General features: G+C 60.5%; 1 protein-coding gene across 1 annotated transcript; it reads left to right on the top strand.

Annotated features, from left to right (window-relative positions):
• Positions 1-89: 89 nt before the first annotated feature.
• Positions 90-28,000, top strand: LOC125628203 (SPARC-related modular calcium-binding protein 1). The gene is made up of 12 exons (XM_048833084.2): positions 90-266; positions 17,780-17,972; positions 18,199-18,305; positions 18,911-19,010; positions 19,909-19,959; positions 20,674-20,727; positions 21,367-21,444; positions 22,082-22,274; positions 23,636-23,718; positions 24,462-24,561; positions 25,703-25,937; positions 27,492-28,000. Exons 1-11 carry the CDS (start codon positions 93-95, stop codon positions 25,929-25,931), a joined length of 1,362 nt encoding a protein of 453 aa, XP_048689041.2. The 5' UTR covers positions 90-92; the 3' UTR covers positions 25,932-25,937; positions 27,492-28,000.

Genomic DNA, 28,000 nt, shown 5'->3' with positions numbered 1-28,000 from the left:
GTGGCTTGTACAAAAGGGGGCGTGGCTCCTCCCCCCAGCTGTTGTTGCCCGGTGACTCCACGTGGCTGGCGGAGCGGCTGGAGAGCCCTGACATGCGGGGCGGGGAGGGGGGGGATCGCTCCGGCTTTATAAACCGGGAGCCCGGCGCCGGGGAGCTGCCTCTGGGATTCGCCTCGCCCCGAGCCATGTCCTGCCTCCGCTGGGGGCTACTCCTGCTCCTGGGCGGCCCCGCGCTGGCCGCCCCGCTGCGGTGGGACCGGTCCCCGGTAAGGTGACCCGAGGGCGGCGGGGATCGGGGGAAAGGAGTGGGGAGGGCCTGGCTCGGGGGGGAGAGGAGAGTGGGGTAAGGACACGGGGATGGTGGGAGGAGAGTGGGGTAAGGACACGGGGCTGGCTCTGGGGGGGAGAGGAGAGTGGGGTAAGGACACGGGGCTGGCTCTGGGGGGGGAAGAGGAGAGTGGGGTAAGGACACGGGGATGGTGGGAGGAGAGTGGGGAAAGGACACGGGGCTGGCTCTGGGGGGGAAGAGGAGAGTGGGGTAAGGACACGGGGCTGGCTCTGGGGGGGGAAGAGGAGAGTGGGGTAAGGACACGGGGCTGGCTCTGGGGGGGGAAGAGGAGAGTGGGGTAAGGACATGGGGCTGGCTCGGGGGGGGGAAGAGGAGAGTGGGGTAAGGACACGGGGCTGGCTCTGGGGGGGGAGAGGAGAGTGAGGTAAGGACACGGGGCTGGCTCTGGGGGGGGAGAGGAGAGTGGGGTAAGGACACGGGGCTGGCTCTGGGGGGGAGAGGAGAGTGGGGTAAGGACACGGGGCTGGCTCTGGGGGGGGAAGAGGAGAGTGGGGTAAGGACACGGGGATGGTGGGAGGAGAGTGGGGAAAGGACACGGGGCTGGCTCTGGGGGGGAAGAGGAGAGTGGGGTAAGGACACGGGGCTGGCTCTGGGGGGGGAAGAGGAGAGTGGGGTAAGGACACGGGGCTGGCTCTGGGGGGGGAAGAGGAGAGTGGGGTAAGGACATGGGGCTGGCTCGGGGGGGGAAGAGGAGAGTGGGGTAAGGACACGGGGCTGGCTCTGGGGGGGGAGAGGAGAGTGAGGTAAGGACACGGGGCTGGCTCTGGGGGGGGAGAGGAGAGTGGGGTAAGGACACGGGGCTGGCTCTGGGGGGGAGAGGAGATTGAGGTAAGGACACGGGGATGGTGGGAGGAGAGTGGGGAAAGGACACGGGGCTGGCTCTGGGGGGGAGAGGAGAGTGGGGTAAGGACACGGGGATGGTGGGAGGAGAATGGGGAAAGGACACGGGGCTGGCTCTGGGGGGGAAGAGGAGAGTGGGGTAAGGACACGGGGCTGGCTCTGGGGGGGGAAGAGGAGAGTGGGGTAAGCACATGGGACGAGGGCTGGCTCTGGGGGGGGAGAGGAGAGTGGGGTAAGGACATGGGGCTGGCTCTGGGGGGGGAAGAGGAGAGTGGGGTAAGGACACGGGGCTGGCTCTGGGGGGGGAGAGGAGAGTGAGGTAAGGACACGGGGCTGGCTCTGGGGGGGGAGAGGAGAGTGGGGTAAGGACATGGGACGAGGGCTGGCTCTGGGGGGGGAGAGGAGAGTGGGGTAAGGACATGGGACGAGGGCTGGCTCTGGGGGGGGAGAGGAGAGTGGGGTAAGGACACGGGGCTGGCTCTGGGGGGGGAGAGGAGAGTGGGGTAAGGACATGGGACGAGGGGCTGGCTCGGGGGGGAGAGGAGAGTGGGGTAAGGACACGGGGCTGGCTCTGGGGGGGAGAGGAGAGTGGGGTAAGGACACGGGGCTGGCTCTGGGGGGGGAAGAGGAGAGTGGGGTAAGGACACGGGGCTGGCTCGGGGGGGAAAGAGGAGAGTGGGGTAAGGACACGGGGCTGGCTCGGGGGGGAAAGAGGAGAGTGGGGTAAGGACACAGGGCTGGCTCTGGGGGGGGAAGAGGAGAGTGGGGTAAGGACACGGGGCTGGCTCTGGGGGGGAGAGGAGAGTGGGGAAAGGACACGGGGATGGTGGGAGGAGAGTGGGGAAAGGATTTGGGGGAGGGGCTGGCTCTGGGGGGGCAGAGGGTGTGGGAGAGGGCATGGGATGAGGGACTGGCGCTATGCGGGGAGAGGAGTATGGGAAGGCTCATGGGGTGTGGAGAGAGTAGGGGTTGGCAGTAGGGAGCATGGTGGGGGGCTAGGGGCTAGCCATGGGGAGAGTGTAATTGTTGTGGGGCTACAGGTAGGGGCTGGGGCTAGCTATGGGGGAGCATGGTTGTGAGGCTAGAGGTGGGTTCTGGCTATAGGAGGAGGGAACAGGGGAGGGCTATAGGGAGCGGGGTGAGGGGCTGGGAGTAGCTGTGGGTGCCCTGTGCTTTAAGGACTAGCATTTAGTCTCGAGGGCTGCTTTGCTGTCTGCTATGGAGGGGAGGGGTCTGCTGGGGGCTCCCCTCCAGGCTTTTTGGGGTGGGTTATCTGTGGGGTGGGGGATCAGCCCCGGCTGGCAAGGCCTGTGGCAGAAACTCCCTTTGCCTCGTGGGTTGGCGCGGCGAGAGGGTCGAGCTGGGGCCGTGTCCCATATGCAGGGCTGAGCAGACCCTGGCGGAAAAGGATCGAAGCTCCCAAGAGAATGGCACTGGAGGGGGATCGGCCTGGAGGGGGGCGCTGAGACGCCCGGAGGCCTGGGCCAGCCTTGCTCGTAGGGGTGCCAAAAGCCGGTGAATGCACCTGCGACCCTCGGGGACGATGGAAGCCTGCAGGTGGCGGGTTGCTGCTTTTGCTTCAAACCGGAGGACACTGCCCGGAGGCGCGTATAGCTTCCACCTCTGTGGGGCAGGGGCGGCCTCTTCCTGCGGGGCTTTAAAGGGAAAAAAAAATCTGATCGCCTCACTCCTCAATAGCCCAGCTCCCTGCCCCCGAACATCACCCTGATTGCCTGCAAAAGCAACCCCAGCGGATCTCCCCCAAATTCAGCTCCTCCTACAGGACCCTGGGTTTTGCAAGGTTAGAGCTGCTAAGGAGGGGCTTTCCCTTTTGGAGCTCTGGGCGAGCTCTGTGTTTGCAGCTTGTGGGGTGCAGAGGGTTCTGTGGAAACACTGTCTCCGGTGTCTGTAATGTTCACTCCATGCATCTGAAGAAGTGGGTTTTTTACCCACAAAAGCTCATGGCCAAATAAATCTGTTTGTCTTTAAGGTGCCACCGGACTCCTCGTTGTTCTTGTGGATTCCTGGGTTCTCTACCAGCTCTGTGACATAGGGCAAGTAGCTTCTGCTCTCTGTGCCTCAGTTTCCCTTTCTACAAAATAGGGTATGTTTTTTACCTACCCTCTGGGAAGAGAACAGGTGCAAGCCTTACTGCTCCTCAAAGGGCTTTGAGATCCCCGTGCAGAAGGGGCTGGCTGTTGGCACTTGATTGCAGCTGTGACCCGGGAGCTCCTGCCATGCGCCGTGTGCTGAGGCTAAGTGGCCGGACGTGAGTGGAGAGGGCCAACGAGGCCTTGAAGTAATTGACTTCTGAATTGGCCTCGTGTAAGGCGTGTTGGGTGAGACGCTGGCTGTGCTTTGCCCCCTCTGGTTTTTGGTTCGAGTCCATCTTGCGGGCTAGAAAGAGAAGCTAGGAAACTCCCCCAGCACAGAGCAAGCAACCGCCCTTGGGCGCAAATCTCCCTGATCTCCCCTAGCTGCTTGTGCCACCCCTGGGGAGCTGATTTCACTAGCCTGGGCTCTTGAGCACGCTGCTTTTAAGACCAGAGCCAAACTCCCAGCCCGTGGAGTGAACCCTAGTGGGATTCAATGCTGTTAAATCCACAGTTTGAAGGATCTAGTAACTCTCCCCCTCACTTGAACAAAAGGGATTCGAGATCTGGGTTCAAGTCTTGGTTCCACCGTCGGCTCTCTGTGGCCTGGCAGGGGAGTCATTTAGTCTTTGTGCCTCGATTTCCCCACCTGTCAAACGAGGGCTGCCCTTGCTATTTAGATGGAAAGACCTTCAGGGCAGGGACAGTCTTGCTCCATGTCTGTGCAGCGCCTGTGGGGGGAGGGCGGCCGATATTGGTCGGGGTCTGCGCGGCACCTGGTGTGATATAGCGAGGGCAGGGTGATCTGTAGGTGCTGCTGGAATGGGAATAACTGAGATTGGATCAGTGGAAATGGGGGTGCAGGAAAGGCAGGGTCTTCCAACTCTTAAACTGCAGCTCGAGGGGGAGAAGGGGCCCTGTATAAAAAAGTATTCTCTTGTTTTGCCTGTGGAAGCTGAGAATTAAGCTAGGTCTGTTCTGGCTGGATACTGGCGCTCCAGTGCCCGATTCTCTTGCTGTCCGCTGCGTGAGTCCAGCTCCCCTTAGAGCCCCGTTTGGCTCTGCTGGGTTCTGATTCTGGCTCAAGCCGTGCACAGGAGCCCCTGTTGTGCAGGGTGCTGCACGAACTCCTAGTCAGCGTCCCTGCCCCAAAGCGCTCACAGCCCAGCTAGACAAGATGAAGAGTAGGCTGGGAAACTGAGGCACAGAGCTGGAAAGTGATTTGACCCAGGTCGCCCGGCAGGTCAGTTGCAGAGCTGGAACTGAGACCCCAGGCTTCCCAGGCTGAGGCTCTAACCAGTAGACCATACTGCTTTAAGGTAGTGAATCTCCATTGCTTAACAGATCTGCCTGACGTGGGGGGGAGGGGGGCAGAGTGTGAGCGAGATTTGGGGCAGTGTTTCCCTCTAGCAGCTAGTCCACAGTGGATAAAAGCCTACTGCTGCGCCTGGCTAGGGGAGTCGCTCTTCAAGCAGCACCAGCTCGGTTCTCTATTACGTGAGCTGAAGATCCTAGGTTCAAATCCTGCTCTCCGCCCATGGTAGATGGCAGTTGTGTGGCATGTTAACATCAAGCCCTTGTTCTATTCCACGGCAGCTGTCAGTGGGGGACTGACTTGCTCCCTTGGAATGATCTTGAGAACTGAGGCATTGTGGCTAAATCTGGGAAGCCCTTTGGGGGTGGTCTCCTAAAACCTTTTCTGGGCTGAGTATGGGAGGGAACCATTAGCTTGTTCTCAGCTGCATTGATGAGGGGCAAGGGGAGAACTATAGACTTAGCCCACCACCCCCTCGGTTCCACATCACCTTCCTGTTCTGGGAGCGTATCGAATTTTGCAGGGTTGGCAGCATGAGGGGTGTATTAACTCTGTGCGGGGGACAGCCTGGTGGGATCAGCTACAATGAGATGGGTCTGGTTTTTTTGCTTTGTGTCTGTCCACCAATGTACACCACAGGGTGACTCTCGAGGCTGGGTGATGCCCCATACTGGGGATCAGATGGGGGGACTGCAGAGCAGAAAGCGAGGCTCAGAATGAGAGCCTGTTCCATCCCCAGCACAGGCCGGGGGGGTGTAGAAAAGACCCCGCGGAGTGGGTTACAACTGCATGGTTCTGGTGAGCACCTAGCAAGACTCAGAGCCTCTAGCATCCAGGTTGGTGAAAGCCGAACTGGCTGGTAAGCGAGGCTGGCGGGTGGCATGAGTTGGTTGGATCTCAGACCAAGACGCAGGGACGGGCACCAGTTGGGCACATCAACAAGGCAAGCTCCCAGTGGAATTAGAGTGGGGTGGTTTAACGAGGAAACCACAGTTTATAAGCAACCAGCATGCAAAATAAGCATGATTTGTAACAGGGTGGAGGTTCCCCCAGAACTGTAGCGGGGTCATTGGACAGGAAGGTAAGCTGCATCACATAGCTTCAGGGGTGTTGCTTAGCTCCGATCTGGCTGTGGTGCAAGCTACGGGCAGCGTCTGTATTTAGTGCCTGACCCAGCCTGTCTGGGTGCTGATGCACCTTCTAATTTTAATCGCAGCCCCATGCTGCCATCATCCTCTTGGGCCTTATATATATCGGCCTTAGTCAGCTGCAGGCCCGGCCAGCGCGTGCCCTGGAAAGCGATCAATACGGGCTGGGTTCGCTGGCTGGCATGTGACCTTGACTCCCTGATGCAACAGGTGGCCCGGCTTTACCCATGCTAGAATATCAGCTGCTGGAAAGCCGAGGACGGAGACCTGACTCCCAAGAGACTGGCTTAGCCACCGGGCCCTCTCTGCAGCTCTCTGCATGAGGAGTCGGGGCATGCGTGCCAGCCGCCTTTTGCACCTCTCAGGCCATTGGGGACAAATGTTCTCTAATGTGGCTGCTACAACACACCAAAAGCTCATGTTGTCTGGCCAGATCCCGTGCCGCGAGCTGTGGGGCTCGGAGGAGGGGCTGAGCAGTGCTGGCTGGAAACTCTTCATCAGCATCCTTGTGGAAGAAAGTACCACTTTCATGGAAACTGACGTCTTTCTGATCCTGTCAGTTTCATCTTTGTGGGGGGGGAGAGGACAAAATGAATGTTCCAATAATCTCAGAACATCCTGTTTTGACCATTTGGAGACTGAACATTTTAAATTTTTGCCCTTTCCAAACAAAATTCACTTTTTAAAATATATTTTTAAAAGACAGTTTAAACGTCAAAACTGGAACAAAACACTTTGACCCCAAACCAACTGGGGTGGGTTGTTTCCCCCCCCCCCCCCCCAGCTTTTTTTGGTTCAGAGGAACTTTTTTCCCTGCTTCTCTGTCTCAAAACAGAACAATTTGAAATCCCGGCGTACCCTGGGAAAGGGAAAATCAAATTTCTACCCAGCTGTTACTGAGGTCCCCACCTGGCTACCACTGAACTCTCCAAGATACGGGGGCGGGGGGATGTCACCCCCCAAACCCATGTCATGCTGCTGCAGGTAGCATCAGTCATAGAATCCTAGGACGGGAAGGGACCTCGAGAGGTCTCCAGTCCAGTCCCCTGCCCTCATGGCGGGACTCAGTATTATCTCGACCATCCCTGACAGGGGTTTGTCCAACCTGCTCTTAAAAGGGAGATGCCACAACCTCCCTGGGCAATTTATTCCAGTGCTTCACCACCCTGACAGTTAGGAATTTTTCTCTAATGTTCAACCTAAACCTCCCTTACTTCAGTTTAAGCCCATTGCTTCTTGTCCTGTCCTCGGAGGTTAAGGAGAATAATTTCCACCCCTCCTCCCTGTAACAACCTTTTATGTACATGAGAACTGTTCTCAGGTCCCGAGCCTCAGTCTTCTCTTCCTCGCTCTTATTTTTACATAAGAGGTCACCACGGATGAAAAGTGAGTTGGCTTCCAACCTTAATAATAGGAGGCTCCCTCAGTAATGGGGGAGGGACTTTAATTATATGGCTAAAGGAGTCCAAAACCTGGGTTCCAAAAACTAGATCTGGCTGGGGAATGTTTCAATGAAAATTTTGGGGCAAAAAGCCCCCCCAAAAGCAGCTTTGTTGGGAGCGGGACTGTTCCTGGGGAAAGGGTCGATCCTGATGGGTTTCCTGACTCGACATGGAGAATTTTGAAATTTCAGAAGTTTCAAAGTTTGTGTTTTAGTTCCAAACAACTTTGTGTTTTGAAATTCAACTTTGGTTTACACTAAAAGGGCCAAAATCAAAATGTTTCAGGAGTTAGAGAAACGTTTCGATTGACCTCAACTCTGACTCGAACTGAAATCTTTTGTTTTGGTTTGTCGGTCACATTTTTGTTTGTTTGTTTTTTGTGTTAATTTGATTCCCCCTCCGCCCCCAAAATCTCACGTTTTCATCGAATTTCCTTTCCTTTCCTTCCCAGCTCTACCTCAATCCGTGTGCACAGGTCGATATTTAGGCTCCTACCGAACAAGTTTGACCGTCAAGCTGTTTTTCTCCTCCTAACACTTTACCTGGGCCTCTGTCTCTAGGCTCCTCTTCCTGAAAGTCTCTCCCACTGCATCTCTGCTTCTCCATGCGTGGGGATCGGAAAGGGGGTGTGGGGGGGGGACACTGAGGCCACACTGGGTCCTCACAGCACAGAACTCCAGACGTTCCGATCTCTGGGCTCGGTTCCTGCCCCCCTCCCTCCCATAGCAGGAGCCAGAGCCAGGTGTGCAGCCTGGGGCCTTGTCTCCTCTTGATAGGAACTTGAATTGGGATCAAGTCCCCTCCAGCGGTGTCCTCACATCTCCGGTTTGCTTTGGCAGCAGGGAGCTGTTTGTTTTGGGGTTGCTTGGGGCTGTGGGTTCCCGGGAGGAGATTCCCTCTTGGATTAGGTCTGGCTTTGGGATTTGCTGCACATGAGAATCATGCGGGGCTGGGGGAGATGGTCTACAAGCATACTGAGAGGAGCCGTTTATATGGCCGCTAGGGGGATTGGAGGGGGGGAGCATGCAAGGCAGGCATGGTGGCAAGTCCTGTACGGACACGTGTGTAGGGGGACAGTCCCTAGCCCAAAGGACTTATGCTCTTGGCTAATGACCAAATGCAATTGAGGGGATTGGGGGAACAAAACCAAGATAACACTCTGCCCGGTTTCTTAATCTATTACCCACCCCTGAGCTACGATCCTTAGCTTTTATCTGGCATTTTTGTCTGTTGATCTCGGGGTGTTTTACAAAGGCAGGCAGCATTCTCCCCCTTTTACAGGGCGGAGAAACTGAGGCATGGAGCTGGACAGGGATTCACGCCACAGCAGAGCCAGGAATAGAACCCAGGTCCGACTGGGGAGGAGGGGAGAGTGGTGTGTGCCCAGGGTGGAGGCGCTATTGTAGGCGTGCAACACGTCCACCCCTCCAAGGTCTCCTCCCGCCCCCTCATCTTGCGCATCTGGTGGGGGCTCTTAGGTACCAGGCCCTGAAAGCTTCCAGCTGAGCTCATGGTAGCATCGGCTCAGGCCTAGTCTCCGCACCACCGTCAGGTTCATCCCTCTCCCCAGGGCTGTGGCTAGGCCAGCCTTGCCCCCGGGCTAGGTGGGTGGAAGCTTTCTGCCCTCCACCACTGCTCCGTGTCTCCCCTCCCCCCCAGGTAGCAGCAGAGGTGACATCACAGATCTGGGCCCCCCCACCCTCTGGCTTGCTCAATTCCCCGCCCCCGCATGCCAATGCAATGCAGATCCAGCTGTCTCTGTAGGCCAGGACAGGACGAGCTCAAGGTGGGGGTGGAATCAGGAAATTAGCAGGGATTTTCCCCTACCCTCCCACGGCCCGTTTCCAGGCAGAATCCAGCTCAGTACAGGCTGCGGGAACCCACCCAGGTGCTGCTGCCCATGGGCAATGAACGTGCTGTCCCAGGACCCAGGCCAAGGAGCAACAGCGGCATGCGAAGGGAGAACGTCAGACAGACAGCTAGCCAGCCTCCCACGGGCTTGCTCTCCTCAGGTGTGGGAGGGCCATTAATTGATTTGAGGCCGCTTGTGCCAGGGAAATCAGGGTGGGGGGAGGGCAGGCCTGGTCTTTTCGTTCCCCTCCCTCCATCCTTCCCGAATTGGGAGGGGTTGGGCTGAGGACATGGTAAGGGGAAAATCTCTGGCCAGAGTCCCATTTCTCTGGAGCCAAGAGGACACCCTCCATCCCCAACCTCCTGCTCTGATCCTGCTGAACCTAGTGCTGGCAAAAGAGACAGATCTTTGAGCAGCCGGTTTCTGGCCCTCGTGGCACCAGAGACGCTTCCAAATGTCTCCCAGGGGTGCAGCCCCGTCTGTCTGAGTCTGCAGGCAGCCCCAGTGCCTCCGCGGCCGCTCAGCGCCTCTGCTGGTCAACACCAGCCGGCCCAGTTCTTTGGCAGCGTCCCTGATCGCAGGAGCATTCTTCTGATCAGGGCAGCCTCCCTGGGCCTGGAAAGAATCGGATCCGGTGGTCACTGTATGGGGGAATAGGGTGCATGGGCTTGGGAGCTGGAAATGCAGGCTGGGGGAGGAGTAGCCTAGCAGGAAGGGACCCCTCCTCTTCCACCTGTCACATTTCGTGGGGTTTTGGAGTAGCCTGACAAGGCAGGGGCGCGTGGATTGGTAACTAGGTGAAAGCACAGGTCGCTATTCAGCCTCTGCTGATGGTGCCCCCCTGCTAGCCCAGCCTTGCAATTCCCCCCTCCAACTCGGAAGCATCCCCTTCCCGCAGCTGTCCCTGTTGCAGCGGGGAAGGCAGGGCTGGAGATTCGGCTGTCAAGCACCTGGTTATTAATAATCTTTTCTCCCCTTTGTTGCTTAAAAGCCTCTTTTGGACAGAAATCCTGAGGGGGGGGGGAGGGAAGGGGTCTCTGATCTCATCTTCAAGACTGAGTCAATTTCAGCCCCACGGATTATCTTTTTTTCCCCTCTTTTCCCTTCTCAGACTAAGGCCCCCTTCATCCGCCTGGCCCGGTCGCTCGCGGCCAGGCCTCAACGCCGGCCTTATACAGCGAGGGCTCTTGTTGTCTGAGGGGGGGGAGGGAGCGGGGGGGCCGACGGGCAGGGCCGGCGCGGCGTGTGGCTGGTACACAATGGCCCTTTGACTCGGTGGCAGGGCCACCAGGGGCCCTAACAAATTACCCTCGGCTGACAGCTGTATGGGCCCGTCTGTGTGCCTTGGCAAGCGCTGGCAGCCAGGAGGCAGGCGCAGGGGGGGGAATCAGCGGGAGTCGTGGCAGGGACGGACACGGCCCTGAGATGGATGCGGCTGGCTTGCCAGGGCCCTGAGCATGCAGCGGGTGTCTGCCAAGAGCTGGCCAGACACACATGCGGGAGGGGACACGCTCCCTGGGGGCGTTCCCCCCCCTGCCGCCCGCTCCAGGGATGGAGTGGAGGTGGTAAGAGGAATCTAACCAAATATTGGCGTTTAAAGGCATTGCTCTCTCGGGCCAGGCTCCACGGTCCCCCGGGGGTTGGACCAGCCCGTGTGGGCGGCCGTGCTGTCTCCCGGCCATGGCTGCGGGGTGTTGATGCAGCTGAGGCTGGTGGGGACGGGGTGTGGTCTCTGGCTCCGGCTGCCAGAATTAACCTCCAGGTGAGAACCGGCCTAAGCGACCCTTGATGAAAAGACAACAACTCAGCGGAGCTGGTTTCCCAGCTAAATGGTAACGAAGCCCAACGGCCGATTATTAATAAACCGTTTGGAGCCTGGCTTATTTGTAGGGGTTATGATCAGGGCTGGACCCCTGCCTGAGAGGTGGGGGGGGGCTCCCCCATTGTGTCAGGGGGCTGCCCCCAACAACTCAGTCTAACTAGACAAAGGCAGGATCGTTATCCCCATATTACAGCTGGGGAAACTGAGGCACAGAGCTGGGCCTGGCCTCTGGCTCTCCTGGATCCCAACCCGTGGGCCACAGAGGAAGCCGCCAAGCCTCATATTGGGCACTTTGACTCCAGTTCTTTCACTAAATGTGCCCGTTTTGAGGCCATCTCCACAAACCACTGAGCGGGCAGCCAGTCCCCCAGCTGGCGGGCGAGGCGGGCGCTCCAGGGCTTGCCATTCATTCATGCGTTTCCTTCCCCCCCGCCCCCGAGGCTAAGGAGGAGAGGATGCTCTAGAGGGTGAGGGCAGCGGTGGTCCACTCGGAACGAAGGCTGAGGTCATCACACATCCACCTGCTTCCAGGAGCTGGGGCTTTAAGGAACACGATAATTAGCAGGAGACTTGTGACCAAATCATGAGTTGGCAACACTGCGTGGGGGCTGGGGGTGGGAATGTGGGGCTGGAGGGACCCGCAGGTGTGATGGGGAGCAGCTGCTAGGATAGCTGGATCCAGTTCCATGGGGCTGGTGCGGTTGAGGAGGGGTTGGATGCGGAGCTAGAAGGCCCCGTGCGGTCTGAGGCGGAGCTGGGGTCTCCCACCCGTGGGCCGTCGGGCTGGGTGTGGAGGGGTGCAGGTGGCTAGGATATACAGCATCCCCCCTGCAGCCCTCCCGTCCCCAGGCCTGGCTGGGTCAGCGGGGGTGGGGATTGCCAGTGGCTGCTACCTTCATCCTGCCTATCAGGGGTCACTGGAGCCGCAGGCCGGGGTGGAATAAATAGACCCTGGGGGGCAAAGAGGTTCTGAGCCGCGGCCAGGAAAAGCAAGTGGTGGCACGGGCCCCGAGCTGCGACGGGAGCCGTCAGGCCGGCTCTCTGGCCTCGGCTCCCACGTGGGCAGCCCGTGTCCCTCTGAGGAGCAGCCTGCAGGGCTCTATTCCCCTCTGTGTACATGTGGGCCGGCTTCGCCCAATGCAGCTGCCTCTGGGGTGGGGCAGCTGTTTGCACGGGGATCCTCAGCCAGCGCTGAGATGCAGCTGCCTCGGGGGGGGGGGGGCAGCTGTTCCTGCAGCAACCCCCTACAGTGTGGGAGTGTGGGGTAGTGGGAGTCGGGACTCCTGGGTTTCCTGGTGAGTGGCAGAGCCAGGAGCTCTCCTTCCCTTCCCCTGCAGTGGAAAACCCCTGATACCTTCCCCCCCACAAAGCAGCGAGACTGCATGCCTGGAGGAAGTCACAAACTGCCCTTCTGGTGGGAGTGGGGGTGGATGGGCTGAGCTGATGTCTTCACCCCCCCAACTCCCTCTGCTGATTGCTTGTGAAGGGGGGGCAGGCCCCGGTAGCCTTGGGGCTCACTTCCAGTTTCTTTCTTCTGTTCCTAAATCTCATGCTTCAGGGCTTCTGCTGGCCAGGGTCAGGAAGGGATGTCCCCCCCACCATGTGTTCTGGGAGGGGTTGTTTTGTTTTGTTTTTAAATCCCCTTCCTCTTAACCAGCAGGGATGGCCCCGGCTGGGGAAGGGCCACTAGACTGGGTGAGCCGGTACCTGAGATGGCACCGGTTGTTCTGTCTCTCGCAGGCGCTTGCCTGGCTGGTTCTGGCTCGTGTGCTCAGGGTCTGACTGATCACCAGAGGAAGGAATTTCCCCCCACCCCCAGCTCAGATCGGCAGGGACCCTGATGGGGTGTCGCCTTCCTCTGCAGCAGGGGGTGCGGGTCACTTGCCGGGATTACCTGCGTCCATCTCACTTCCCTGCCACTGTGGGGGTTGGGGGGTCTCAAGTGCTGGCACCCCTCAGTCCCTCTTGTTCTCTGCCGGGGGCCCACGGCAGTCGTGTCTGCTATGGGCTGGGATATTTTGGTCTCAGTGGGGTAGCTGGCTTCGGCCTGTGGGGGCTGGTGGCCAGTGATACACAGCTTGGACCAGCGGCCTGAAGAGTGGGGGGGCCTGCCTGCGAGCAGCTGTATAGTGGGGGTGGGGAGCTTCCCTCATTAATGAGGCGCCCTCCCCCTCCCAGTGACTTTGCTACCACACTGGCTATGTGTGTGTGTGTCATGTCCCCTCTAGTGGCTGGAGCCAGCAGCCTCAGACCCTGTGTGGCATATTTGGGAGGGACGCAAAGAGGAAGTGAATTCTCGGAGAGGGGTGGGTGGCAGGGGTTCGAACTGGGATCAGGAGGACTGGTCCATGAACAGTGTCTAAGCATGAGGGAGGGGGTGGCGGCCTATAGCCAAGTTCTTCTAGCATGCCCATCCCCACGGTCTCTGAGCTGCTACCAGCGTCAGGTCCACCAGCAGCCTGAGGTGACTAGCGTCTGCCGTGGGAGAGCTGGAAGGGAGCGGAGACTCAGCCAGGGATGGACTCGCAGCTGGGGGAGGGGAGGCGGCTCGGTGGGGAGGGGGGGCTAGTCCGTGCCAGCTGTCCCTGCTCCTCGCGGGGTGGGGGACCCGTCTCAAGGAGAGGCGGGAGGAGTGATGTCACGTCTGTGCGGCTAAGAGACGCCTTTGATGGAAAGAGGCGTCGGGTGTATTTATTAAGGGGGGGGCCCTCAGTTGGTGTCCTGTTTGCAGCGGGCTGGGGGGTGCCGCTGGCCCGGGGCTGTTGTTTTGAAAAGCACCATGTGCGTCTAGGGCTCTTCTCCGCGTGAGGGTTTGGGAGCTTCGGCCAGTTCGCGCCCACCCGCCCCTGCCAGTTTATGTCACCGTCCCGTCATTCTGTCAACAGCTTTGCCCTTTGCACGGCAGCCAGGGCAGCTCCTGGCCTCGGGGCCCGCCACCCGCTTCCCATGCCAATGCTCGCGGCCCTGCGGGATCCCAGCCCCTTGGCGCCAGCGGGAGGACCTGGCTGGGCAGGGTGGGGATAGTGGCCCAGGAGGATGGAGGCTGCTGGTCTGCCGGGGTGCAGGTGTGGCGCCCGGCACTTGCCAGGGCCGGAGGGCAGAATTCAGCCTCTCCGCCGGCAGCCCCCTTTCGTGTGGACAGCGCTGGGTGTTGCAGGGGGCTGGGAACTGGGCTCAGAACCAGCCCGCTTGCTCCACCGGGGCTGCTGAGCAGCCGATCAGACAGGCAGCCTGGAAGTGCAGGCCTCTGTATTTCCAAGTGCCCCATTCCCATGCAAGGCTCCCTGCTCCTGCCCCCACCCCCCACCCCAAAACCCCCTCAAGTGCCTCTTATCTGCTTCTGGGCGAAAGGAGGGCTTGGGTCGGGGCGCAGCAAAGCCAGGGGTGGAATTGCGGGGGGCTGTGGGTCAGGACTGAGGGGCACCAGCAGAGCTGGAGGAGGGGGGAAGCTGGGAGGTGGAATTGCAGGGGCTGGGACACCCGCCTGGGATCACACCTCTGCTCTGCCACAGGCTCCCTGTGTGAGCTTGGGCAGGTCTCTTAGCTGCTCTGTGCCTCAGTTTCCCACTCTGTACAACAGGGACAACAGCCCTGGGAGGGGCTCAAATATTTCAATAATGGGGGCCGGACAGGTACCTCAGAGCTTCTTGGGTGACCCCCCCTCCCCAGTGACAGCTGCCCTTGCCCCCTGAGGTGGGGTGATAGGATGGAAGGACACCCACCCACGGTCCCTCCCCGCTTCACCTCAATCCCCTGCTAGGGGCTGCACAAGTTTATTGCTATTAGGTGTATTATGGTAGCACCTGGGGGCCTGACCTCTGTCTGGACTCCTAGGTGCTACTGTAATACACCTAAATGCACACCACCTAGCAGGACCCCTAGGGGGGTCCCGGGTCTCCCGTTGTGCCAGGCGCTGTCCATTTTTATTGCTATTAGCTGTATTATGGTAGCACCTAGGCGCCCCAGTCAGGGAGTGGGCCCCCACATGCTCACTGCTGTACAAACCCTTGGGGCTGGGTATCAAGGATTGAGAGTGGGGATGATCAGCCCCTCTTCTCCCCCACCCCCGCCCCCAAATCCTAGATTTTCTCTCTGTCCTGTCTCAAGATCCCGCCTTGCTCTGCCAGTGACAGTGTCCGTTCCCGTGGGCCAGAGCAGAGTGTGAGCTGATGGGGCGGGGATCAAAGATTTCCTGGCTCTGTGCCCAGTGAGCAGGGAGCTCTGCCCCACCAACCCCTGGTCTGGTGCACCCCAAGACAGAGGATCGTGGCATGGACCCATTTCCTACTATGGAACATCCTGCAGAGCCCGGCTCTTGAAATCTGGGTGCTGTGTCTCAAGTCGGGGATTGAGGGGCATCAGTGGGGCAGGGGGATGCTCAGGGCTGGGATAGCAGGGGGCTGTGGGTCGGGTTGAGGGGCATCCGTGGGGCACCCAGGGCTGGGATAGTGGGGCTGTGGGTTGGGTTGAGGGGCATCCGTGGGGCACCCAGGGCTGGGATAGCAGGGCTGTGGGTCGGGTTGAGGAGCATCAGAAGCGCGAGGGGGCAGGACTGGGATAGTTGGGGGTGTGATGCATTCCCCCTTTCTCCCTAACACATGAGCCCTTTACCGTCACCCCAGGACTTGGCCCCCGTAACCACCGACCTAGAGCGCTCCTGGCGGGGCGGCCGCCCGGGGACCCCAGCTGAGCCAAGCCTGGGAAGGGAGCCGCGGTTCTGCCCCGGGGACATGGGTGGGCCAGGGCACTAGACAGGCGCTCTCCCGGTTTACAAGCGCAACCAACAACCTGCCCATTAATCCGCCTGCGGACCTGAAACGTTGCCCGCCTCCTCCCATTTCCAGCCTGGCACCGGAGCACTGGAGAGGTGGCAGGGTTCCCCTGAGTCCAAGCCGCCGGCTGCCAATCACCCTCTTGTTGGCACGGTGCCCCTGGCGTGCGGGGAGCAAAGAGGAAATTCTTGTTTGGGGCAAGGCCTTTGGTTGACTGCCTCTCTCTCTCTCTCTCCAGCCCAGCTACCATGTTACCTGTGCCCGGCCACCGGAGACTGGCAGAGGGGCCCAGGCCCCCTGGGCTGGTGTGTCAAGGCCGGCTCCCGGGGTCGCTGCTTCCCACTGGCGGGGGAGGAGTGGCTCCTCTTTCAAACTCTCCTCTGTTAACACAAGGCGCCCGCTCCCCTTGGCCAAGGCGAACTGCTGGCTTGAGAACCTGGCCCCAGGAGGGATGGGAGCAGACCTGGGAAGTGGCTCTTTAATTCGGAGGGGGATCCCCCTGTCCCTGTGAATTGACAGCTGGGGGGGGGGGAGCCAGGACACCTGGGTCCTATTCTTGGCTCCCCTATGTGACCTCTGGCAAGTGCTTCCTTTCCCTTGCACCTCAAGATTCCACCCCCCAATAAAAGAGGGGCAAATCCCTCCTTCCCCCCACCTGCCAAGCGTGGCTTGACTGACCTCCGTGCATTGGGGGCCTTTGTCGGAAAGGAGCTGGAGGAACCCAGGCGTCCAGGCAGATCCAGCAGTTTTAAAACCCCCAAAGGGGGAGAGAGCGGCATGTGCCTGCCGGGCACCTAAAGGGTTATGCCAGCTGCTTTAAGTGACGGGCTTGTCCTGTTCCCTGCCAGCCCAGCGCGCGCTCGCTCTGGAAAAAACACCGGCATGAAGCAACCGAAGTCTGAAAACTTAGTGGCTTTTAATGGGCCCCCCTTTCGCCTGGCGTTTATTTACTGTGCAATTAGTTAAACCAACTCCTGTCCCCCTGCCAAGTCACACAGGGAGCTCGGCTCCCCCCGGGCAGGGGGGATGGCTGAGCAATGCCCGGGGTGTGTGTGTGTGTGAATTTCAGCTTGGATCTATGGAGAACCCCAGGGCGGGGCTCCCCCATTTCCTCTCCATGGGGCACCTCTAGAGTTGGTAGTCTAGCAAACACCTTGGCCTCCCGTCACCGCCTGCCTGGGTCCAAGCTACAGGGCTCTGTGCTTTTTCCGTGGTGGCCTAGTGGTTAGCACGCTGAACAGGAGTGCCGGAGACGGTGCTGCTATTCCTGGCCCTGCCAGCTGGGAAGCTTCGTGCAAATCACGCCCCCCCCATGCCTCAGTTTCCCCATCTGTTAAATGGTGTGACTGATACTGACCACGTGCTGGGAGAGCTACCGATGAACTGAGAGGCCTTATTCATTCATATGGCTAGGCTCCTACTCATGTGCCCCCTCCCCCCCGCAGGGGGCACTCTCTAGCCATCCTGAATTCGGGGCCGGGGGGCGGCTATGGGCTGAGACAAGGAGGGAGCCTGAGAATCGGGGTGTGGGGCTCTGCCGTCCCCTAGCACGAGGGCATCCTTGGATGTGGTGGGGGGAGGGTATTTCTGTGCCTTCCTGCCACATCCCCAAATAGTGGTGCCTCTCTGAGCCAACGCTTCAGCCCCCAGGGCTGCGTGCTGCGTTCACCCCGATCCCTTCTGGGGGGCTGCTGGCCAGGAGTTAGGTGCCGGAGAGACGCACCTGGTCCACTGGGGGTCCAGCAGCCTTGTCTCAGTGGAGCCTGCAGCCTGGTGGGGGTGGGGTGGGGGTGTTGGGTTGGAGCAGGCGGGGGCTGATGTGCAGGACGGATTTGGGGGGAAGCAAGGGGGAGCTGTGTGGGGTGGAGTGAGGGGTCAGGGGTGCCATGGGGGTGGATTTGGGGGAGTGCAGGTTGGATTTTGGGGAGTGCAAGGAGGCTGTGCAGGGTGGATTTGGGGGGGGAACAAGGGGCCATGCAGGGTGGATCTGGGGGGATAAGGAGGGGCCATGCAGGGTGAATTTTGGGGGTGCAAGGGGCCATGAAGGGTGGATCTGGGGGGACCAGGGGTTCGGTGCAGGGTGGATCTGGTAGGGGGCAGGGATGCTGACGTCTCACATCTCTCTCTGCCCCTTTTCTCCTTGCAGTTCATCATCTCGGAGAGCGAGCGGGGGCTGCCGTGCCCGGCCGAATGCCCCCACGACCGCCACCGCCCCGTCTGTGCCTCCGACGGCAAGCTCTACAAATCCCACTGTGTCTTCCAGCGCGCCCAGTGCCAGGAGCCCCACCTCGAGGCGCTGCCCCGCTTCCGCTGTGGGGGCGCCCACCGGGACCCCACCAGTAGGTAGAGCCCTGGCAGGGGAGCAGCTAAGATGCCCTTGGAGCTGGTTCCCGCTCCCCACTCTGACCAGCCGTGTGGGTGGGGTGGGGAATTCCCTGTCCCCCGGCTTGTGATGCCAGGGCCATGGGCATGTGTCCCTTGCCCCTAGACCCTGGGCAGCCCTGTGGGATCCAGCAGCCCCCCCCCCCCCGTAGCCCCCTCTAACCCTCACCTTTCCCCCTGCAGGCGTGAACCTCACCCGGTGCCAAGAGGACCGTGCAGCGGCGCTGGCCCGGGACCAGGCGGACTCCATCTACGTCCCTGAGTGCAACGAGGACGGCTCCTTCTTGCAGGTACTGGTGAGGGTGGGGGGAACGTGCTTCTCCCCTTCCCCCCCACCTCCTCTGCGGGAGAACAGCAGGGTCCCTTTGCGCCCCACAGCCTTCCTGGAGAACCCCCCTCATCCCAGCCCTCGTCGGCTGCAAAGGGAGGATGTGCATTGCGCCGGCTGTCACCGCCCCTGCCCAGAGGGGACCCCCCCACTGTTCACCCCAGATCTCTGCCCCCCCTTGTATCAACGTGTGTGGGGTTTGGGCATGGGGGGCCCCTGCCATGCAGCACCCTCTAGTGCGGGGAGGGGGTGGCATGAATGCCCTTCCATAGAGCCCCTGTGTGGAAACTGGGCAACCAACCTGCAGGGCCATGTGCATGGGGTGTGGCCTCCCTTCAGGGGACCCGGGGGTGGGGGGCAGATCCTGGCAATGGGGGCGCGTTGTCAGCTCCCTACAGCCAGGGCTCCGCAAGGGGATCGTTTCTCCCCCGCTACCCCCCCCCCCCAGGAATTTCTGAGAGACTCGCCCTGTCCCGCATCCGGCCCCAAAAGTCCAAACCTCCCCCCCTGAAAATCCCCAAGCTCCCATTCGGGGGTCACCTGCCTTGTGCGTCCCTCCCCGCCCAGGTACAGTGCCACAAGCAGACGGGCTACTGCTGGTGCGCCACCGCCGAGGGCAAACCCGTCAGCGGGACGTCCGTGCTCAACCAGACGCCCAACTGCACAGGTACCCGGCAGCCCCCCCAGGCTGAGGCAGGTTAAGGTTTCGTGGGGCTCCGGGCCGGAGTAAGTGAGGGGCCCCTCCCCGCCCCTTCTGCCTGAGGCCCCGCCCCTTCTGCCTGTGGTCCCGCCCCTTCTGCCTGAGGCCCCGCCCCTTCTGCCTGAGGCCCCGCCCATGATCCCACCCCCATTTTGCCCCTCCCTCCGCGGCCCCCCCAACACACGCACTGTGGCCCTGCAACTTGTTTGCTCCGGGCTTCCGCCACCCCGTGGTGGATTTTTTTCCAGGGGCCCCCGGCTGGCCAGGGCCCCCTGGGCACGGGCACGGTCGGCCCAGTGGCTAATCCACCACTGCCCCCAGGTTGTGGTCCAGGTCCCCCACCCCCCCACCTCGGCAGTGCACCCCCCCCACACACACATACACCCCGCCTCCTGCTGTGTGCTGGGCCCAGCATCTTCCTAGGCCCCACACATCTGGGACGGACCCTGTGTCCTCCTGAGCCCCCAGCTGCGTCTGGGCCTGGTCTGGGCACACAGGGGTTGTATTCCTAGGGCGGGGAGGAGGTGAAATTGCCCCCTGTAGGGCAGCATCCTGCCATGGGACGAGGGGTCTGGTCTGAGCCCTCCCCACCGAAGGAGTTCATATTCAGGGACCTGGGAAGTCTTATGTGGAGGAAGAGGTCAGAGATAGGCAGGGGGGCTGGGCGTCAGGACACCTGGGTTCTATTCCCAGCTCTGGGAGGGGAGTGGGGCCTAGGGGTTAGGGCATGGGGGGCTGGGCGTCAGGACACCTGGGTTCTATTCCCAGCTCTGGGAGGGGAGTGGGGCCTAGGGGTTAGGGCACGGGGGGCTGGGCGTCAGGACACCTGGGCGATGGGGATGAATTGTCTCTCGCTCATCCCCAGGGTCCTACGTGGTGCGACCGTCCTGGCAGGACCCTAACTCTTCACGGAGAGGTAACCCCCCCCCCCAGCCCTCATCCCAGCCCCCCCCCATGAATGCTATATCTCCCCCCTTGCCCCACTGCAGTGCCATGACTCCTGCCTGTCTCACCATACCCCTGCTCCATCCTCTGCCATGCCCGTCTGCATAGCCTAGCACCCCGGCAGGGCAGCGAGGGGGTGTCCCCCACTGGCGGTTGCTGTACCCCACAGATTTCCCCAGCCAGCTGAGCAGTGAGTGGGGAGCAGTGAGTGGGTACCCTCTAGAGGGAGACCCAGGTACTGCAGCCTGCTTCCTAATGGGTCTTTGCGGGTCTCTGTCCCAGACTCTAGCCCTATAACCTGGGACTGGCCAGCTGCCCACCAGCTCCTTAGACTGGGAGCCAGGATGTCTGGGTTCTAGTCCCGTTTCTGAGTCACTGCCCCTTCCCTGTGCCTCAGTTTCCCTCTCTTTGCTGCGGGGGGTCACAGGTGGTTACAGTGAGAACAAGGCTGAAAGGACAACAGGAAAGTGCCCCGAAGGGCGGGGGGCCAAGGTGGTGTGTGCCCGGTGTCCTGGCGGCTGTGATAATGGCGGGGAGCCCTTATTCCCCCCACCCCACCTCGCTTCTCCCCAGCAGGGCTGCTGGTGCTGGGGTCTGTGCTGTGAACTCCACTCTTTGGGCAGAATAGATGGCACTAAGACCTCTGTAATAGTGGCCTTCGAACTCTTTTCCTCCCTGAACGCAGAAGGCGGGAGACCCAGGCCCACCCCGGCAAGCCCCCCGCCTCACAAGCAGGAAGGTAAGCAACCCTCTCCCCGCCCCCCGCCTCCCATTCATCGGGGGGGGGGCACGTACCCGGCTGACGGCATGCACGTCTGCCACTTTGCACTTGTGCCAGGGAGGGTGGGGGAGCTTTCACCACCCCAGGTGGCTCTCAAACCGCTCCCAGGGGTGCCATCTGAACCCCCCCTCACCTGGGGCATCCCTGGGTCCCCTTTGCTCCCCTGGGCAAGGCTGCAGCTCTGCTGTTAACCTCGTGTGATCTCCTGCCCCCTTTGTCCATCCCACAATTGGCTCAGCCACCCCTCCCTCATGCCATTCCTATCTGGGGGGGGATGGTTCCCCCCCAAATATAAGGGGCTCTTCCCCTTATACCTCCCCTGGGGGCTTTGCCCCCTGGGCCACACCCGGCACCTATGAAGGGGAGAGCCCCGAATTGGTCAGAGGCATCAGAGGTCTGTGCCCCCCACGGCACGGTTTTAGCCTTGGCATCTCTGCCCAGGCAGGCTGAGAGGAAAGGGGGGGTGCCTGCTGCCCCCTGGTGGAGGGGCGTGTGTCCAGAGAAGGCAGGGGGTGGGGTGGGTGGAAAGGGTGGGAGGAGGAGCCTGGGGGGTTTCCTTCCACCCGCCACCCCCGAATCTCTCTCCGCCGCTTTCAGAGGGGACCTCGCTGCCGTTCCTCATACCCATCATCCTCCCTGACTTCAAGCCCAACCACACGGTGAAGCGGATTCAAGGTAACTCGGGGGGGGCAGAGAACCAGGGGTTCAGTTCCCAGCTTTGCCCCCTGGCTCTCCAGCTGCCGCCGGGGCTGAATTCTTTGGGGTCTCGTTCGCAGACCCTTCTCTGATCCCCAGCTTTGCCCTGGGGTGCAGAGAACTGGGGGGGGGGCTGTTTTCAGTGAGGGATCATTTTCCTTTGGGTCTCTCTAGACTGGAGACTTTCTTTTGTACAGCGCCGGGTGCCATGGGGCCCTGGGCCGGGTCTGGCGCCGATGCCCCACAAATAAAAGCCCCAGAAAACCAGCTCTGGGATCCACTGTCAGACACGTTGGTGCCACCGAAACCAAATGGGGTGGGGACGATGTCTGGGATTTCGGCAAGGGCGTTGACCCCAAAGTGGGGCGAGGAAGGGAAAGGGAGTGAGAAGGTTGATCTAGTTATGCTACAGTTGGGGGTGGGATGTAGGATGCCTGGGTTCCACTCCCAGCTGTGGGGTGGGGAGGGATGGGGGGCGGGCAGGAGGGACTGGGTGCCCGGACACCTGGGTTCTGATCCCAGCTGGTGGAGGGGGGGCAGGTGGGGACTGGTTGCCCGGAGAGTTAAAAGGTAAAAAGCACGCCCATAATCCCCCCTGCCCCCCCGCATCCTGCAGATTTCCCTCCGTCCTGCGAGCAGGAGCGGCTGGAGGCCCTTGAGGAAATTCAGCAGCACCAGCAGGAGGGGACCTTCGTCCCGGAGTGCGAGGGGGACGGCACCTACAAACCCGTGCAGTGCCACCAGGCCACGGGCTACTGCTGGTGTGTGCAGGCCGACACCGGCCGGCCCGTCCCTGGCACCTCCACCAGGTCAGCGTCCAGCGCCCGAGACAGCAGAACAGCTTGCTGCATGCGTGGCTGTAGGTTGGCATAAGCCTTGACTGTCTCCTGCCACCTGGGAGTGGAAGGGGTTAAAAGCCGGGGGCGGGGCTAGAGCTAGGGGAAAAAAATCCATTTTTTTGGACCCATTGAAAATTTTGAAAATGGGGGGGGGAATCATTTTTATTTGAATTTTCCATGGGAAATGTTGGGGGGCTTTTGGTTGGACTACATCTCCCATGATGCACCAGGGCCAGGGAGTCCCATGATGCAACTGCCTCTCCAAGAAAGGGGGGTGGGCGTGGTGCATCATCGGAGGTGTAGTCCAGTCCGGGAGCCTAGCCCATAGAGGAGAATGGGATCCTGAGGCACCCAAACTACAGCTCCCAAGATGCACCACAGCCTCCCCGCTTGAAGATGCAATTACTGCAAGGGAGTTTCTGGCCCCAGTGCATCATGGGAGATGTAGTCCAGTCAGGGAGCCTAGCCCATAGAGGAACAGGGAAGCATGAAACACCTAAACTACAGCTCCCATGAGGCACCGTGGCAGCCTCTCTGGATTGAAATACTGAGGCCTTCCTCTTTTTGGATGAAAACTTCAATTTTTCAGAGCTGGAAACAGACACACTTTTGTGGGGGAAATTCTGTTTTTCAAAGGAAAATGTTTGCCCGAGTCAGGACGCTGATGGCTGGAACCAACTCTAGGATTATGGTCTTCACCGGAGTCACCCCAGGTGAATCCTGGTGCATGGCACTGGGCAGACCCCGCGCGTCCACGTGGGGGATGGCGAGGGGTCCCAAGGAACGAAGGCCGAGGGGAGGAGGCAGAGTCCTTGTTGAGTTATTGGCCGTCGGTCTAGCGAACCCATAAACGTGTGCAGAGAAGAACTTAATGTGGATTTAATGTGTGAACTACTGAATCGCTCAGTAGCCAACACCCGGTTTATGGCTAATGCTAATGCTAGCTTATGTGGTCATAATGGGAGACTAGTGGCCAGATGGGGCTGGGAACCAGGACTCCTGGATTCTGTCCCCAGCTCTAGGAGGGGAGTGGGGTCTAGTGGTTAAAGGGGGGGGGGGAGTTGGGACTCTCTAGTTCTATTCCTGGCTGACCATGTGGCCTGGGCCAAATCCTTCCTCCCACCCACCCCCTCTGTGCCTCAGTTTCCCCTCCTGCAAACGCGGGGGAGAGATTGCCTATGGGGTATGTGTGGAGAGGGGTTGGAAGCACCAAAAGTCCTGCAAAGCGCAGCCCCTTTCCACCCTGACTCCTCTGCCCCAGCGCTGGGAGCTGCGAGTGCCACACGCCAATTGTGAAAGTCCAGGCGTTGACCCGTCTCTCTTCCACCCAGGAACTTCCCGCCAGACTGTGAGTCCGATGCCGCGGCCAAGAGCGCAGAGATGAGCTCTCTCTTCCGGGACAGGGCGCTGCCAGGTGGGGAGGCGGCGCAGGGGAAAACCAATGTCCTTGGCACCCTAACTTCCATGGGTAGCCCGGGCGGCTTGGATTCTCCGGCCATGTGGCACTCGGCTACCCCCAGTGTCCTGCCAATGAGCGGCCCCCATGCAGCGGGGAGTCTGGTCCTCTTGGCCTCTCTCCTGAGGCTGCCCACGAGGGAGCTGGCTGAGCCTGTCACTGGCCGGGCAGAGCTCCCCGAGTGGGTGTGGGGGTGAGAGCTCACACGTTGGAGCTGGTGCCCCCTAGAGGGGAAAGGCCCCATCCCCCCCTCCCGACCCAGCCAGTCCCCCACCCTTGGGCTGAGAGAGGAAAGGCCCCGTGCCCCATTCCCTGCCCCCCTGAGCCAGCCAGACCCCCGCCATTAGGCCAGACAACAGCTAGCACCCCCTACAGGGGAAAGGCCCTGTGCCCCATTCCTTGAGCCAGCCAGCCAGTCCCCCATGCTGCCCTCCTGGCGACAGGGGCTTGTAACTGTCGGAACAGCGGGGTGTCCCTTTGCTCCGAGTTCCCCGCTGACGTTGGCTGGGGGGTCCGTGGCCACCCCCAGGCCGAAAGACTCTATATCCAGTTGGCTGCCGCCTCCCCCCGAGCATCGTGCCGGGGTCTCTCCCTCCTGGCGTGGGTGACGGAGAGAGGCCCCACGAGGGGCCTGCAGTGGGGATGAGTCATGGGTGGGCAGCTCCCCAGAGTTCACATAACCCCCCCCACCCCCCTTCCAGGCTGCCCGGGTCCCAAGAAGGCGGAGTTCCTGTCCAGTCTGATGAAGGCCTTGGCATCCGACATGATCGAGTCCCGGCTGATGCTCATCACGTATAGGAGGTGAGCCGGGCTGGAGCAGGGGGCCCGGTGAATGCTGAAGGGCGAGCCGAGGACTCTCTGGCGGGCTCTCCCCCCACACTGGGGGCTGGCCTGTTGCTCTGTAGCGACCCCTGCTGGCTGATGGAGGGCTAACCATCCCCCCGGGGCGGCCAAGAAGAAGCGGGGCGGGGCCGGTGCTATTGACGTTTTATAGGGGGACCACGGTGATGCGGCTAGCCATTCAGCCCAGGGCTGGCCGTGGCCGGGAGGTGGATGGGCTCATCTGATAAGTCTAGACTCCCTCCCACTCTGCTTCCCCCAAGACAGGGAGGGGGGTACAGTGGCTAGGCTACTGCTCCCGGGCTCAGGAGACTTGGGTTCAAGTCCTAGCTCTGCCACTGACTTGCTGGGTGAGCAAGTTACTGAGTCGCTACGTGCCTCGGTTTCCCCATCTGTACAATGGAGATAATGGCCAAGCTCTGCCCCACAGGGAGTTGGGAGAAGCCTAAAAGGCCCCAGGCCTCTCCTTCCTCAGCCAGCGTGTGCACCCCCCATTCTCCCCATACAACTGGGTTCAAAAAAGAACTAGATGAGGTCCTGGAGGACAGATAGATCCATCAGTGGCTATTAGCCAAGCTGGTCAGGGACGTAACGCCGGGCTCACGGTAGGGTGACCAGATGTCCCGATTTTATAGGGACAGTCCTGATTTTGAGGTCTTTTTCTCACATAGGCACCTATTACCCCCCACCCCCGTCCCGATTTTTGACACTTGCTATCTGGTCAGCCTAGCTCGGGGGGACCCTAAACCCCCAGCTGCTGGAAGACAGGGGTGGATCTTTCCAAAATCGCCCTGGGCTGAGTTAGATGGACCATCAATTCTCGAGGGCCGGGTGCTCCCACGGGGAGCAGGGTGTAGACGCCCGCTCTCTTTGCAATCCCCTGACAGCTGTTCTTGCCAGAGTCCTCTGCCCTCGCCCGGCGCTTTGGGGCGCTTCCCGGCTGGCGTCCCAAAGTCCCCGCAGGGTGGTGGGGTGCAGCAGGCGTCCCCGTCGCCCTGCCGCGGCCCCGGCAACCTCACGGCTCACTGGCGGCGGGGGGGGCTTGCGCGCCGGGGCTGGGCCTTCGAGCCCCGGCAGGTGACCGTGTCTCTGCCCCCCGCAGGCTGTCGGATCGCAGCCTGGAGGAGCGGGCAGCGCGCTGGCATTTCGTGCGCCTGGACAAGGACTTCAGCGACGGGCTGAGCGAGTGGGAGCTGCGGCCCCTCAAGCTCTACGTGAAGCAGCGCACGCGGCCCAAACGGTGCGCCCGCAAGTTCCTGGAGTACTGCGACCTGGACGCCAACCGGCTCGTCTCCCTGCAGGAGCTCAGGGGCTGCCTGGGGCTCAGCTAGCGCTGGGTGAGCGAGAGGGCTGGCCGCTGGCTTTCGATTAGGTGGCAGCAGAGCCCCTGGGCTGAGAGTTCAAATCCAGCCCGGGGAGGATGGATGGGGAGGTCGGCCGGTGTGGAACCCAGTTCCCGGTGCTCTCGGGCGGGCAGGCTGGGGGGAACTGTGTGGCAGCAAAGCCCCTCGCTCCGGGCCAATCTGGGACTGGAACTCGGGCAGCCTGGCTCCCACCCCCCGGCCCCACTCCCCTCCTGTATCTGGGGGACCCGGATTTGCCAGGGGCTGCAAGCTATCACAGAAAGCAAGGGAGGGAAGAGCCCAGTTCTCTTGCATGGGACAGGGGAAAAAAAATCCCCTTCCCAGGCATCAGTGTGTCTTAGAAAAGGGCCTTTCAAGTGTCGCCCCCTGCAGCTAAGAGCTGATTTACCCAGAACACCTGAGCAGTAACTCAGGGCAGAGCATCTCTCGTCTCCAGCAGTCATTAGCCAGGGGATGGTCCTGTCCCTCCAAACTGGGACGGCAGGGCAAGTCCTGAGCTTGCCGCCTCTCCACGGCAGAGCTGGCCTTTCCCGGCTGGCCGCCCTACGTTAGACAGAGCCAAGGCGGAGGTATTGTCTTCTCGTGGCCCAAGCTCTGTGCTGAGAGAGAAGGCGGCCCGATGAAAGGTATCACCTCCCCCACCTTGTGTCTCGAATATCCTGGGACCCACATGGCTACACCACCACTGCCCAGGTGAGAGAGCTGCAGCTCAGCCTGGTAGCGCTGCGGAGAGCCGGATGGGTAGGGGGCAGGCTGGGGCTGGGATGGCAGGGGCTGCAGGTTGCTCATTTCAAGGCCAGAAGGAACCATTGTGTTCATCTCATCTGGATAGCCCAGGCCAGAGAACTGCTCCCGAAACAATCCCTAGAGCAGATCTGTTAGAAAAACATCCCGGCTTGGTTAAAAAAAAATCCTCCGGGATGGAGAATCCACCACGACCCCTGGGTAAGTCGTTCCACTCATTAAAAATGTATCCCTTATTTCCAGCCTGAATGGGCCCAGCTTCAACTTGCAGCCATTGGATCGTGTTAGACCTTGGTCTGCTAGACTGAAAAACCCAGTATTAAATATTTACCCTGCCCCTCCCTGTAGGCACGGATAGCCTGGGATCACGTCACCACTTCACCTTCTCTTTACTGAGCTCCTGGAGTCTCTCACTCTAAGGCAGGTTTTCCAGCCCTTGATCATTCCTGGGGCTCTTCTCCGAGCCCTCTGCAACTGATCAACCTTGAAGGTCACCGGCAGGGCTGTGTATGAAGCCGCCTTTCGAAGTTCTGGCTTTGGTGGGTCGGAGGAAGCGTGATCTGCTGGTTAGAGCAAGGGGGCTGAGAGCCAGGACTCCTGGGTTCTATCCCCAGCTTTGCACGGCCTTGGGTCAGCCTCCGTACCTCAGTTCCACTCCTGCCCCTCCTCTGCTGTGCAAACTCTGGGGCAGGGACCCTCTCTCACTGTGCGCCCAGCACCCTGGGGCCCCACGCTGCTACCGCGGCAAACACCTGCATCTGATCGGCATTTCTCTTTCCCCAGGCGTCTCCTTGAAGAGGGGCGCGCCCTGCTTCGCCCTTCCCACCCCCAGGAGGCGCTGCCTCGCCCAGCACTGCATTCCCACCTCTGATGGCAGACGATTTGCACTGTGAACTGTAGAATGTGGATTTTATTTTTATTTCCCTGGCGCTGAAGAAAGTCGGACGGACCTTTTAGCAAGAAGGGGGTCGGTCGATCTAAGGGATGTGGACGTGTCGGGCCATTTATTTGCATCTGGGCAACTCCGCTGCAGTTGAGTCCTGGTTTTCCTCTCTTCTGTAGAAAAGAGAATCCTGCAAAATGTAAAGTGCCGTTAAGGGTTATTATTTTATTTAACCCCCCCAATCTTTGCTTATTTTTACTGTTTACTATCGGAGGGGGGGTTAAAATTGGCTCCAACTACTTTATAATCCCTCCACTTCCTTATAAAGCAGAAAACGGGCAGGAAAAAAAACAACCCAACAGTCCTGTAATCTGTGTCCTGAATCAATCAATTATAGAAGTATCCTGGT

Source organism: Caretta caretta, chromosome 23 (genome assembly GCF_965140235.1).
Source record: "Caretta caretta isolate rCarCar2 chromosome 23, rCarCar1.hap1, whole genome shotgun sequence".
NCBI classification, from domain to species: domain Eukaryota; kingdom Metazoa; phylum Chordata; order Testudines; family Cheloniidae; genus Caretta; species Caretta caretta.
This window is presented reverse-complemented; position numbering and strand designations above follow the sequence as displayed.